A 13490-nucleotide genomic window follows, 5' to 3' on the forward strand; every position below is an offset into this window, starting at 1 on the left:
AACTGCTTGCCATTTTTGACTCCCAAAAGAACCCCAAGGATCAGGAAATAAACAGAGATTCAGCACTAGGGTTCACAGACCCCTCGCTTAAAGGTACTGTCCATGGCATTGAAAAAAAAGAAAGACTGGGAACCCCTGCTCTAAGTTTTTCCTATCCGTGAACCTGTCCAAGTATCTTTTAATTGTTATTGTACCTGCCTCAACCAGTTCCTCTGGCAGCTCATTCCATTTATGCCCTCTGGGTGAAAATGTTGCCCCTCGGGTTTTTAACCAAATCTCTCCCCTCTCATCTATGGCCTCTAGTTCTTGCATCCTCGAGCCTGAGGTAAAAAAGACTGTGCTCCAGGTTTATACATCCCTCATTCTCCTCAGACCACCGCTGGTCAAGGTAGACCATGGATCCTGCGTCCTAGCTGTCTAGATACACAGACCAGGGCAGTACGATATGGAGAGCAAGCTGTTGCTCATGTAGGAAGCTCCAACTCTCCACGTACCTGATGAACCCAAAGGAACGGCAGAACAATACAGTTTGGCACCAGTGACATCACAGGAGTTGCCAGTCAGCGTTGAATCCAACGTTGGACTGCCTTAGGAACTTCAGCTCTGTATTTTTCTCTTGGGATTTACTCCCCAAGCCTTTCCCCATGAGTGGGTACAGAGTTTTCCTTCGCTGAGATGAGCTGACAAACCCCATTTGCCTGAAGCAACTGCTTTTAAGGCCTCAGTAACCCACCTTTGCCTCTTTTCCTGTCAGTAGAAGCAGCTCTGCCGGGCTTAGCAACTAAGGTCAGGAGTTGGACTTGGCTGTCAGAAGTTATTTGAGGTGTTGGGAGCATTCAATAGGTAGTGGGAGCTTGTCCCCATTACCACCCCCGGCCATGACAACCTTCAGGAACCACAGTGTTCCTTAAGGCCACCAGAGTGCTGTGGAGTTTGTGTTGCATGGTCCCATACAAGCAATCTCGTTCTCCTACACGCCAATAAAAGACACAACCTACACAACCTCTCTCCATAACTCAGTCCCACAAGTCCTGATGAATCTCCTCTGCACTCTTTCCAGCAGCAGAGTGAACAAAAACTGCACACAATCACACAAACATGGCCCCACCACAGCCTTGTACAATATACTCTATGCCCTGACAGCTGAAAGCCAATATCCTCACCACCTGTCAACCTGTGACACCAGGACTTTATTCCTTGGAACACAGAAGACTAAGGGGAGAGTTGATAGAGGTATACAAAATTAAGAGGGGTATGGATAGGGTAAGTGCAAGAAGACCTTTTCCTCTGAGGTTGGGTGGGATACTAGAGGTCATGTGTTGAGGGTGAAAGGTGAAAAGTTTAAGGGGGACATGAGGGGAAACTTCTCCACTCAGAGGGTAGTGAGAGTGGGGAACAAGCTGCCAGCGAAAGTGGTGCGTGCAAGTTTGGATTCAACGTTTAAGAGAAGTTTGGATAGATACATGGATGGGAGGGGTATGGGGGGCTATGGTCACGGTGCAGGTCAAAGGGAGTAGGATGGTTAAATGGTTCGGCATGAACTAAGTGGGCTGAAAGGCCTGTTTCTATACTGTACTTTTCTATGATTACTTATAGGGAAGGTAACTACTGCTGAAATAAACTGTTTATAGTAATTAAACTAAACTATCTACAAGGTCAAACCAGGGCAGGTCTTACACGGTGAGTGGAAGGGCAGAACAGAGGAATCCAGGAATACAGATCCATAATTCCTTGAAAGTGGATTCTCAGGTAGATAGGGTCACAAAGAGAACTTTTGGCACACTGGCCTTCATAAATCAAAGTATCGAGTACAGGAGATAGAACGTTAGGTTGAAGTTGTATAAGACTTTGGTGAGCCCTAATTTGGAGTATTGTGTGCAGTTTTGGTCACCTACCTACAGGAAAGATGTAAATAAGGTTGAAAGAGAACAGAGAAAATTTACAAGGATGTTGCCAGGACTTAAGGACCTGAGTTAGAGGGAGAAATTGAATAGGTTAGGACTTTATTTCCTAAAATGTAGGAAAATGAGGGGAGATTTGAGAGAGGTATACAAAATTATGAGGGATCTAGGTAGGGAAATTTCAAGCAACACACATAAAAATTGCTGGTGAACACAGCAGGCCAGGTAGCATCTATAGGAAGAGGTACAGTCGACGTTTTGGGCTGAGACCCTTCGTCAGGACTAACGGAAAGAAGAGATAGTAAGAGATTTGAAAGTGGGAGGGGGAAGGGGGAGATCTAAAAATTCAAGCAGGCTTTTTCCTCTAAGTTTGGGTGAGACTAGAATTAGAGGTCATGGGTAAAGGTGAAAGGTGAAAAGTATAAGGGGAATGTGAGGGAGAACTTCTTCACTCAGAGGATGGTGAGAGTTGGGCATGAGCTGCCAGTGGAAGTGGTAGATGTGGGTTCAATTTCAACATTTAAGAGAAATTGGGCAAGTACCTGGATGGGACAGGTATGGAGGGCTATGTTCTGGGTGGGGGTCGATGGGACTAGATAAAATAACAGCTTGGCATGGACAAGATGGGCCAAAGGGCCTTTCTGTGCTGTAGTGCACTATCACTCTGAACCACTGCTAACTGATCGGAATCCACACGCTTCTGACTGATCTCCAAACGAAACAAACAGCCGTTCGGCCTACGAGGCTCCCATCCCACGGCACTGACCTTCTGGGTCTCATCTTTCTTCTCTTGCTTCAGGATGTCGGTCAGATTGATCAGCTTCTCCATGGCCTCCACCTGGCGGATCAGGTGCTTCAGGTACATCCCGCACGCTCGGCAGAACGACTCCAGCAACAACCCGAAGCGCTGGCTCACCGTCTTGTTGTGCATTTCGGATCTGGGAGCATCAAACACTTTCACTAGGGGGAACTGAAGAGGCTGAGGGAGGGTGGGGGGGGAAGAGAGATCAAGGGAGCATGCACACTTAGAGAGAGAGGGGGGCAGGGGAGGGGGAGAGGGGGAGAGGGGGAGAGGGGGAGAGGGGGAGAGGGGAAGGGGAGAGAGGGGGGTGAGGTGGAGAGAGAGAGGGGGTGAGGTGGAGAGGGGGTGTTTGGCAGTGAGTGCTTTCATACACACACACACACACACACACACACACACAGTGCAAGAGGGAGGAATGCAAGAGGGAGGAATGCCAAGCTGCCAGGATTCTCCAGATTTCAGAGCAATGAGGTTTAAACCCCTCACTTAAGAGCCTTAGCCCACCACTCCCCCCCCACCTCATCCTTCTAGTAACCTGTCCTGTCCCCACACCAGTACACAACTGGGTGGGCTACGGCAGCAGAAAACCATGAACCTACACTCAGCGGCCACTTTATTAGGTACAGGAGGAAGCTAAAGAAATGGCCTCTGAGTGTAGGTCAGGGATTCTCATTCTGATTCTGAGATAAGCGCGCGCGGGGGAAAAAAACGTGGCCCTTAAGTGCCAATCCTCGCCACTTACTGGTGCCATCTAAATTCTCAATATCAGTGGTAACCCCTGTACTGCTGGCACCCTCACCTGGCAACAGCAAGGATCTCCAACTTGTCCCGCGCACCAACGACAGGTTAATTTGCGGCTGTAAATTGCCCCCACCCAGCCCCCAGTGTGTGGGTGAGGAGCAGAATCTGGGGGGAGTTGTGGGAGAATGCAAGACAGGGGATAAAATGGGGTTCCTATAGACGGGTTGCTCGAGGGTCAGCGCAGACGCAATGGGCAGAAGGGCCTATTACTTACTTCAGATGCCAGAAAAAGAAGTGTCCTATCCTCTGGTTGGTCAAGGCTTTCTTCAGCAGGAACCTGCCCAGGGGATTGTCCAAATACTGCTCGTACTTCAGAACCTGTGGAGAGAGTCACACACCGGTGAACTATGGGCCTGTCCATCACAATCTCATTTCCCCATCACTCCCTCCCCTACCTCCCATCTGGGTCACTGAACAGGGTGCAGTACAACAGAGAAACAGGCCCAAATTAAACTGTAATTCATCCGTGATGTGCTGTGTCGTACGACATGGGCGATCAAGGTCTTTCCATGACCATGATTGTACTTGCAAATTTTTCTAAAGAAGTGGTTTTTCATTGCCTTCTTCTGGTCAGTGACTTTACAAGATGAGTGACCCCAGCCATTATCAGTACTCTTCAGAGATTGCCTGCTGGCACCCTTGGGCAAGGTGTAGCACCTCTTAGCCCCCACCGATCAGGATCACGTGAAGCCATGGGGGCAGGTGGTGGATGGTCGTGTGAGCAGCCGGTGCAGATCACAAGTCCTGGTTCTGTGACCTCTGACGTCAGGCAGACAGTCTCTGAAGAGTATCGATAATGGCTGGAGTCACCCGTCTTGTAAAGACACTGCCCAGAAGAAGGCAGCTTTCTATAAACCACTTCTGAAGGAAAATTTGCCTAGAACCATCATGGTTATGGATAAGACCACGATCGCCCACATCGTACGTCACGGCACATAATGATAACGATGACACCACTCCACCTCCATCTGCCGATTATCTCCCTCTGCTCTTGGTTCCACCTCTCACCCCCGTCCCTGTATACCAGCTGTCTCCCTGCTCCTTCAGACCCATTCCTAAATGTCAACAAGCCTCTGCCTCCACAGGTGCTGCCTAACCCGCTGAGTTCCTCCAGCTGTGTTTTTTTCAAGCTTGAACTGGTTTGTGAAGATTAGCTTGATTTGCCAGATGTACATCAACACACACAGTGAAATGGGTCGTTCGCATCAAATCAAATCAGCGAGGATTGTGCTGGGGCAGCTGGCAAGTGTCGCCATGCTTCCAGCGCCAACACAGCATGCCCACAACTCACTAACCCTAACCCGTACAGACTCTTCATAGGCAGCAGAGGGAACTGAACCCTGATCTTACAGCAGGCCACTGCAGAGTGCTGCACTAACAATGTTGCCCATCGCTGACACGTTAAAGGCAGAAGCAGGTGGGGATCTGGTGTTAATTTGGTACCACAGACACGGCAATCTCCTTCAAATTACAGTAACGAGGGGTGACTTGAGCTAACTGCAAGGGGGCAAGGGAGAGGGTCCCACTCATAAACACAAGAGATTCTGCAGATGCTGGAAATCTAAAGCAACACACACAAAATGCTGGAGGAACTCAGCAGGTCAGGCAGCATCTGTGGAAGCGAATGAAGAGTCGAAGTTTCGGGCCAAGATCCTGCATCAGCACTGGAAAGGAAAGGGGCAGAAGCCAGAACAAGGAGTATTGGAGGGGGCGGGGGAGGAGTATTAGGGAGGAGTAGAAGGGAGGGGGGAGGAGTACAAGCTGGCAAGTGATAGGTGAGACCAGGTGAGGGGGAAGGTGGATGGGTGGGGAGGGGGATGAAAAAAGCTGGAAGGTGATAGCTCAAAGTAAATTTATTATCAAAGTACATACATGTCACCATATACAACTCTGTAATTTGTTTTCTCAATAAAACTAATAACCGTAATAGAAGCAACACTCACAAGACCTGCAGATGCTGGAAATCCAAGCAACGCGCACAAAGTGCTGGAGGAACTCAGCAGGCCAGGCAGCATCTACGGAAAAGGGAATACTTCTTTCGGCCCGAAACATCGGCTGTACTCTTTTCCCGAGACGCTGCCTGGCCTGCTGAGTTCCTCCAGCATTTTGTGTGTGTTGCTTTGGAGTTCCAGCATCTGCAGAATCTCTCATTGGTAACCATAACAGAATCAATGAAAGACTGCACCCAACAGGCCAGGCAACCAGTGTGCTGAAGATGACTAACTGTGCAAATACAATGGGGAGAAAAAGAAATAATAATAATAAATAAATAAGCAATAAATATCGAGAACAAGAGATGAAGAGTCTTCACTTCATCAGGATTGGAAAGGAAGGGGATAGAAGGAAGAATAAGAGGGTGGGGAAGAGGGGGACTCACCTGGACAAGTTGGATGAGGTATTGGGACAGGCGATCGTCGGTCAGCCCTTTAACCAGGCAGTTCACAGCGAACTCTCTCACCATGGGGTCAGGGAAGTTGCAGTCTAACAGCTCGAGGGCTTGTTCGGGTTTGATGAGGGGCCAGTCCTTCAACAGGCAGTACATCTGAAAGGAGAGCACAACCACAGCGAGTGAAACCATCCAGAAGGAGCACTCCTCCTCCCCTCCTCTGAACTCTCCAACCTCCTCCTCCCCTCCTCTGTCCCTCCAACTTCCTCCCCCTCCTCCATCCCTCCAAACTCCTCCCCTCCTCCTTCCCTCCAACCTCCTCCCTCTTCCTCCTCTGTCCCTTCTCCTCCTCCTCCCACCAACCTCTTCTCGTCCTCTGTCCATAGAACCTCCTCTGCCCTTCCATCCTCCTGTCCTTCCTCCATGCCTTTAACTTTCCCAAAGCCAACACCAGCCCTGCCCTTTATAGTAACATCCTGTAACCCCACAGGACCTCTGAGCTCCCTCAGTTTCTGCCTCTTCCCACTTCCCAGTCCACTCCACACTTCACATCTTCCTCCACATCTCTGCTCTGAATGGACCATCCCTCTATTCTTGGCTGGGCCCTCTGGTCTTTGACTCCCTCACGATAGGGAACGTCCATTCCACATAACGGGGAAGATCTGAATTGGAATTGGACAGTTTGTCTTGCAAACTGTTCATGTGGATCAGATCTTTTATCATCATCATTATGTGCTGTGTCGTATGACGTGGGTGATTATGGTCTTTCCATGACCATGATTATTCTTGACAAATGTTTCTACAGAAGTGGTTTGCCATTGCCTTCTTCTGGGCAGTGTCTTTACCAGACGGGTGACCCCAGCCATTACCAATACTCTTCAGAGATTGTCTGTCTGGCGTCAGTGGTCACACAACCAGGACTTGTGATCTGCACCAACTGCTCATATGACCATCCACCACCTGTTCCCGTGGCTTCGTGTGACCCTGATCCATGGGGTGGGGGGGGGGGGGGCTAAGCAGGTGCTACACCTCGCCCAAGGGGGACCTGCAGGCTAGTGGGGAGAAGGAGCACCTTACACCTCCTTTGGTAAAGACACATCTCCACTCCGACATACCAAGATCAGATCATTACACAGCGCACTGAGGTAGTATACACTTCCCAAGCAGATGGTAAACCTGATGAAAGGTCTCCTCAAATAGTCAGTGCACATGTACGTATTGACAGGAGTAATGTTAGAAATGGTTGGTACTGGAGCCTAAAATTTCATTAGTCAGCTCCATCATGGGCACTGGTATCCAAGGTACCCACGAGATCTTCAAGGAGCAATGCCTCAAAAAGGCAACATCCATCATTAAGAACCCCCACCACCCAGGACATGCCCTCTTCTCATCACCACCATCAGGGAGGAGGTACAGGAGCCTGAAGACGCACACTCAGCGATTCAGGAACAGCTTCTTCCCCTCTGCCATCTGATTTCTGAATGGACATTGAACCCATGAATACTACCTCACTACTTTTTTATTTCTATTTTTGCACCACTACTTACTGTAATTCAGTTTGTTCTCTATTATTATGTATTGCATTGTACTGCTGTTGCAAAGTCAAGAAATTTCTCGACATATGCCAGTGATATTAAATCTGATTCTGAATCTGACTTTAACCAGCCCCGATACTTTCCCCGTCCCTGTGGTCTCTGGCTGCCACCTTGTGGTTGGCTAGAGAGCTACAAGACCAGAGCAGCCAGTCACATTGAGCCAATGTCAAACAGACTTCCAGCTGGACAGCTTCAGCAGGGATGGTGGGTCTTATACAAGACGACTGGGGCAAGACTCTGGGATACGGTCTGGCCGTCTGCTCTGGAAAGAAGGGTGAACATTCCAAGGGGGGAGAAAAGATACTTCAAAGAATCCAAGGAACTTAGCAACGCAAAAGTTCGGGGAACCACAGTGGTTAGTACAACACTATTAAAGATCTGGACTTCGGAGTTCAGTTCTGACGTGGTCTGTAAAGACATTTGTACATCTTTCCTGTGAGCATGTCCCTCCCACATTTCCAAAGACGTTCTGATTTAATTAGGCTAGGGCTAAATATTTATTTATTTATTGAAATACAGCACAGAATAGGCCTTCCTGGCCCTTTCAGCCAAATGCACCCAGCAATCCTCCAGTTTAACCCTCGCCTAATCACAAGACAATTTGCAATGACTAATTAACCTACCAACCGGTAGGTCTTTGGACTGTGGGAGGAAACCGGAGCACCCGGAGGAAACCCATGCGGTTCCAGGGAGAACGTACAAACTCCTTACACGCAGCGACAGGGAACAGGTGGGCTGCCAGAGGTCGGGATCGAGACCGGATCCACTGTGCCACAGTGTCATTGAAACCCCATTCAAGGAAGGGATCACTATGACGATCAAGGAGAGAAATCTGTTGCAACACACACAAAATGCTGGAGGAACTCAGCAGGTCAGGCAGCTTTGTTGGAAATGAATAAACAGTTGATGTTTCGGGGCGAGACCCCTCTTCAGGACTGGAAAGGAAGGGGGAGACTCCAGAATAAAAAGCTGGAGGGAGGGGAAGGTGATAGGTGATGCCGGGTGGATGGGAAAGGTAAAGGGCTGGAGAGGAAGAAATCTGATATGAGAGCAGGGTGGACCTCAGGAGGTCTCAGAGAAGGCTGCATTGGGAGCACCAGACACAACAGACGACCCCAGCTGAAGAGTCGCCTCACCTGGAAGGACTGTTTGGGGTTCTGAATAGAGGTGAGGAAGGAGGTGAATGGGTAGGTGTTTCCAGGTTGGGAGTTTAGTGGGGAGCAATGAATGGACAAGCGAGACATGGAGGGAGCGATCCCTGCAGAAAGCTGAGAAGGGGAGAGGTAAAGATGGGTATGGTGGTAGGAAACCTGTTGCCTTACACAACTTGGCCAGTGGGCAGGGGGACTGAACCCCAACGGTTCTGGGGTGACTGGTACGAGACAGAACACACTCGTATTGCCTGCAACATCCTACCAACAGACGAAACAAACATCATGGATGGATGGTGCAACAGGGAACCGTCGTTACCTGGGCAACTTCGTCCCGCGAGTTCCACTTCACAGACAGTAGCAACTTGGGTAATGTCTCTGGTATGTTAACACAGTAATGTCTGAAATGGGAAATCGAGCGATGAGTCATCCCCACCGGTACCGTACCCCGGTGTTAGACAGGGTCAGACCCGATCCCCACCGGTACTGTACCCCGATGTTATACAGTGACAGACCCGTCCCCACTGGTACCGTACCCCAGTGTTATACAGTGACAGACTTGTCCGCACCAGTACTGTACCCCAATGTTATACAGTGACAGACCCATCCCCACCAGTACTGTACCCCGAAGTTATACAGTGACAGACCCGTCCCCACCGGTACAGTACCCCAGTGTTATACAGTGACAGACCCGTCCCCACCAGTACCGTACCCCAGTGTTACACAGTGACAGACCCATCCCCACCGGTACTGTACCCCGGTGTTATACAGTGACAGACCCATCCCCACCGGTACCGTACCCCAGTGTTATACAGTGACAGACCCATCCCCACCGGTACCGTACCCCAGTGTTATACAGTGACAGACCCATCCCCACCAGTACTGTATCCCGGTGTTATACAGTGACAGACCCGTCCCCACCTGTACTGTACCCCAGTGTTACACAGTGACAGACCTGTCCCCACCGGTACCGTACCCCAGTGTTACACAGTGACAGACCCATCCCCACCGGTACCGTACCCCAGTGTTATACAGTGACAGACCCATCTCCACCGGTACCATACCCCAGTGTTATACAATGACAGACCCATCCCTACCTGTACTGTACCCCAGTGTTATACAGTGACAGACCCATCCCTCCACTACCTGTGCCTCCAGAGAAAGTCCTTCTCCTGCTCTGTGATCTCAGACAGAGGGTCGCGGGTGTAGATGTTCCGTAGCTGCTCGATGTCGTTGTCTGTCAGGTTACTGTCTCTGGCCAGCCGGTTACTCTGCATGAAACAGCGGCTCGTTAGTCAGAACGTGGGGGGACTCGTTCACTGTGTGTGGGGGGCACGTGGGGAGACTCGTTCACTGTGGGGGGGGCACGTGGGGAGACTCGTTCACTGTGTGTGGGGGCACGTGGGGAGACTAGTTCACTGTGTGTGGGGGGGCACGTGGGGAGACTCAATCATTGGATATTACAGTAAAACGATGTTCATGCCATCAGGTTGGAGGTTACCCAGACGGAACACAAGGTGTTGCTCCCCCACCCTGAGGAGGGCTTGGACCAACATGTCAGAATGTGAATGGAAATCAGAATTAAAATGCTTGTGGTGGATGGAACATACAGTATACCTTAAAATTATGCTCTCTCATACTAGCTATTTCCATCCTGGGAGAGAGGCACTGGCTGTCCACCCTATCGATGCCTCTTATCATCTTGTACACCTCTGTCTCCTCTCGTTCTCCATCGTGTTGTTCAAGGTGTTGCTGAAGGTGGATGAGATTTTTTCACCCACGTCCCCCACCTCTACTTTCATCAGAGGAACTGGCTGACAGTCTCATTCATCAGTGCTTCAGTTATAAAGAATGTACAACGCATGGGCAAACCATTCAGCCCATCCAACCTAGCCTGCCCCTCAACAAGATCACAGCCGCAGCTCCAGTCTCTCCACTCAACCACTCCCCGGTCATTAACCCCAGTCCCAAATGTACCAAGGTGGCACAACAGCCAGAGGGTACCAAAGATCCTCCATGAAGATGTTCCTCCTCATCTCAAGACCACGTCCTCAGGTCCCAGGCTTCTGCAGCAACAGGACCCTCGGAATTTCCCCCATCATCTCCCTGGCCAAATCTCCAGCTGTCCCAAGACGCAGCGCGCGCAGCCGTTCCGAATGATATCGTATCTGTGAAGTAGGATGCCGTGCACGATCCAGATTTGATGGAGACAGACGTGAAGAAGCACAGAGGAACATCTGGAGAAACTTCTGAAATGCCTGCTTCATTGCCGCTGCTACTCTGCGATCGAAAATCTCCGGAGGGAAGGCCCCAAATCCTCAGCCTTGCCTATTGCCTGTGGCCGGGGCTGGGGTTGAGGCGCTCGGCAGAGATGGTGCTCGGTGCTCGGTGTCGGAGAGCTGGTCGGAGGCTTGGAGTTTTCGGACTGGCTCGGAGTCGGACTGTGGCCGGGTGCTTCCAGGGTGCTGCATCGGCAAGTTGGCAGCGCTGGAGGTTCACCGTCTGCGTGAGATGATGGGACTTTCGAGACCCTCTGAGACTTTCACCGTACCATGGACTGTTCTTATCAAATTACGGTATTGCTTTGCACTGTTGTAACAACAGGTTATAATTATGTGGTTTTTGTCAGTTTTTCAGTCGGTTTGTCTTGTGTTTCTGTGATATCATTCTGGAAAAACATTGTATCATTTCTTAATGCATGCATTACTAAATGACAATAAAGGAGGACTGCGTGTCCTCATAATCATAATCATAATGAGTCTATGCCTCCCACTTCATGTTACTTGACTGCCATTGGCAGGAAGAGTTGAAAGTCATCCCCCGTTTATTCCATGGAACCTCATTTTGATGGGACACTTCACCCAACCCCAAGCTACAAAAACAGAGGGCAGGTGACCACACTGCTACGTCTGATCACAGAAATGTCACCCGACAAGAATAGCGGACATTCATGGTCAGCCCTGATGTTCCTGATGTCATTCCAGATAGTTCCATTACCAAAACTCTTGTTTCAGGAAGGCTAACAATATTATCAGGGATGTCTCCCCCCCCTTGACCATTCTCTTCTCTCTCTTCTACCTTCTGGGAGAAGGTACAGGAATTTAAAAGTCTGGACAAACAGATTTAAAAGAGTTTCGTCCCCACTGTTGTCAGACTCCTGAACCAGTCACCTCTCTCACATCTCCTTCCTGTTGGGGCTGCCGCGTTCTCAGACTCTTAAGTCCATCTCTGCAATCAGAAACAGGGTTACTATCACTGACACGCAGTACGTCATGAACATTTTAAACACACGGATAGGAGAGATTCTGCAGATGCTGGAAGTCCAGACCAACCCACACCAAATGCAGGAGGACCTCGGCAGGCCAGACAGCATCTATGGAGGGGAATAAAGAGTGATGTTTTACACTGAGACTGACTGAGCCATCTGGCACTTTGCTGTCTCCAAGGGTGCTCAGTGAGGTTTCCAGCGGAGCAGCCAAGAAATCTGCAGATAGTGCGTGAGCCCATTTCTCGCTAATCTTGCCAATGAAGTCATCGAGGAAGATTGAAATCATCAAGGTGAGTGGAGGAGCGCCGTCTACCAGCCTCTCGTTCGCTGCTGCCAGAGGAAGGTGTCCGCGAGTGATGGCCTCTCTCTCCCTCGCTGTTCCTGAAGTGGGGTGTCTGTGAACAGACGGTCTCTTTCCCTCAGTGATGCTGAACTCCTCGGTCCCAGGCAAAGCTTAATCGATGCAGTTTGTAGGTTGGACTCTCTATTTCACATTATGATGTTTCTCTTTTTTTTGTTGTTGCTATTTTGTGTGATTTTGATCATGGTAGCCGGCAGATAACGAACGACACGGCACTGGATTGAACTGAACTGAATAGGCTTAGACTCCTTCGATGACTTTGTGGGTTGGTGTTTTATGTTCCATGTTTCTCAGTCGTTCTTTCCCAGTTCCCCCCCCCCACCCGGTCAGACAACTTGTTTCTCTTGTGTGTGGAGAGGGGGTATTTAATGATTTTCTTTGAACAGGTTCCATGGTTTTCTTTGTTTCGTGACTGTCTGTGGGAAGATGAACCTCAGGGCTGTACACTACATGCATACTTTAATAATGAATGTTCTTTGATGATTGAATAACAATTATCTTGATAACCAGAGTGGAAGCCAACTGCCCTCCAATCCCGAGGGGGGATGGGCGAGGGGCGGGAGGAGAGAAACAGATTGGCCGACCATGGATCCCAACTTACCAGCCCCACCAGGCAGTAGTTGAAGCCCAGCTCCCTGGACATGCTCCAGTTGGCGTGCTCCTCGATCTCCGCAGCATCCGGGAACTTCACCGAGTTGCTGAACCAATTGAATTCCAACTCCAAGCAGGGGGTTTCCTGGAAGTGCAGGGACCAGAGAGAAACAGCTATTACAGCAGGAAATCACCAGCTCCACAACACTCACCCAGCAACAAGCTCCTACAAAAAAATCTTGGAAGTCCCAAGATCTCCAAAATGAAACCCCCATTGAAATGTGACACCATAAGGACAGAGGCAAAAGCTGAAAAAGTGAACAAAGAGGCATCAATTCATTTGCCAGAGAGTGATGAATCTGTGGAATTTGTTGCCACAGGCAGCTGTGGAGGCCAAATCATTGGGTATATTTAAGGCAAAGATTGATAAATTCTTGATTAGTCAGGGCATGAAGGGGTACGGGGAGAAGGCAGGAGACTGGATCAGCCATGATGAAATGACAGAGCAGACTCGATGGGCCAAATGGCCTAATTCTGCTCCTGTATCTTGTGGTCTAATTGGCCATTATCACATCTACTGAGATACAACACTTCATGAACAGAAGAGATTCCTCAGATGCTGGAAATCCAGAGC

The 13490-nt window shown here is 49.7% G+C and overlaps 1 protein-coding gene across 1 annotated transcript in view; it reads right to left on the reverse strand.

The window, feature by feature from the left end:
- The window catches only part of LOC140197824 (phosphatidylinositol 4,5-bisphosphate 3-kinase catalytic subunit alpha isoform), a 133050-nt gene that overhangs the window by 23877 nt on the left and 95683 nt on the right, over positions 1-13490 (reverse strand). Inside the window, exons 10-15 of the mRNA XM_072258298.1 lie at positions 12867-13001; positions 9783-9907; positions 8956-9037; positions 5882-6046; positions 3719-3822; positions 2668-2839 (exon numbers count right to left, since the gene is read on the reverse strand). Of these exons, the coding sequence (XP_072114399.1) occupies positions 2668-2839; positions 3719-3822; positions 5882-6046; positions 8956-9037; positions 9783-9907; positions 12867-13001 (783 nt within the window). The remainder of the gene's footprint in view (positions 1-2667; positions 2840-3718; positions 3823-5881; positions 6047-8955; positions 9038-9782; positions 9908-12866; positions 13002-13490) is intronic.

Source organism: Mobula birostris, chromosome 5, assembly GCF_030028105.1.
Source record: "Mobula birostris isolate sMobBir1 chromosome 5, sMobBir1.hap1, whole genome shotgun sequence".
NCBI lineage: Eukaryota > Metazoa > Chordata > Chondrichthyes > Myliobatiformes > Myliobatidae > Mobula > Mobula birostris.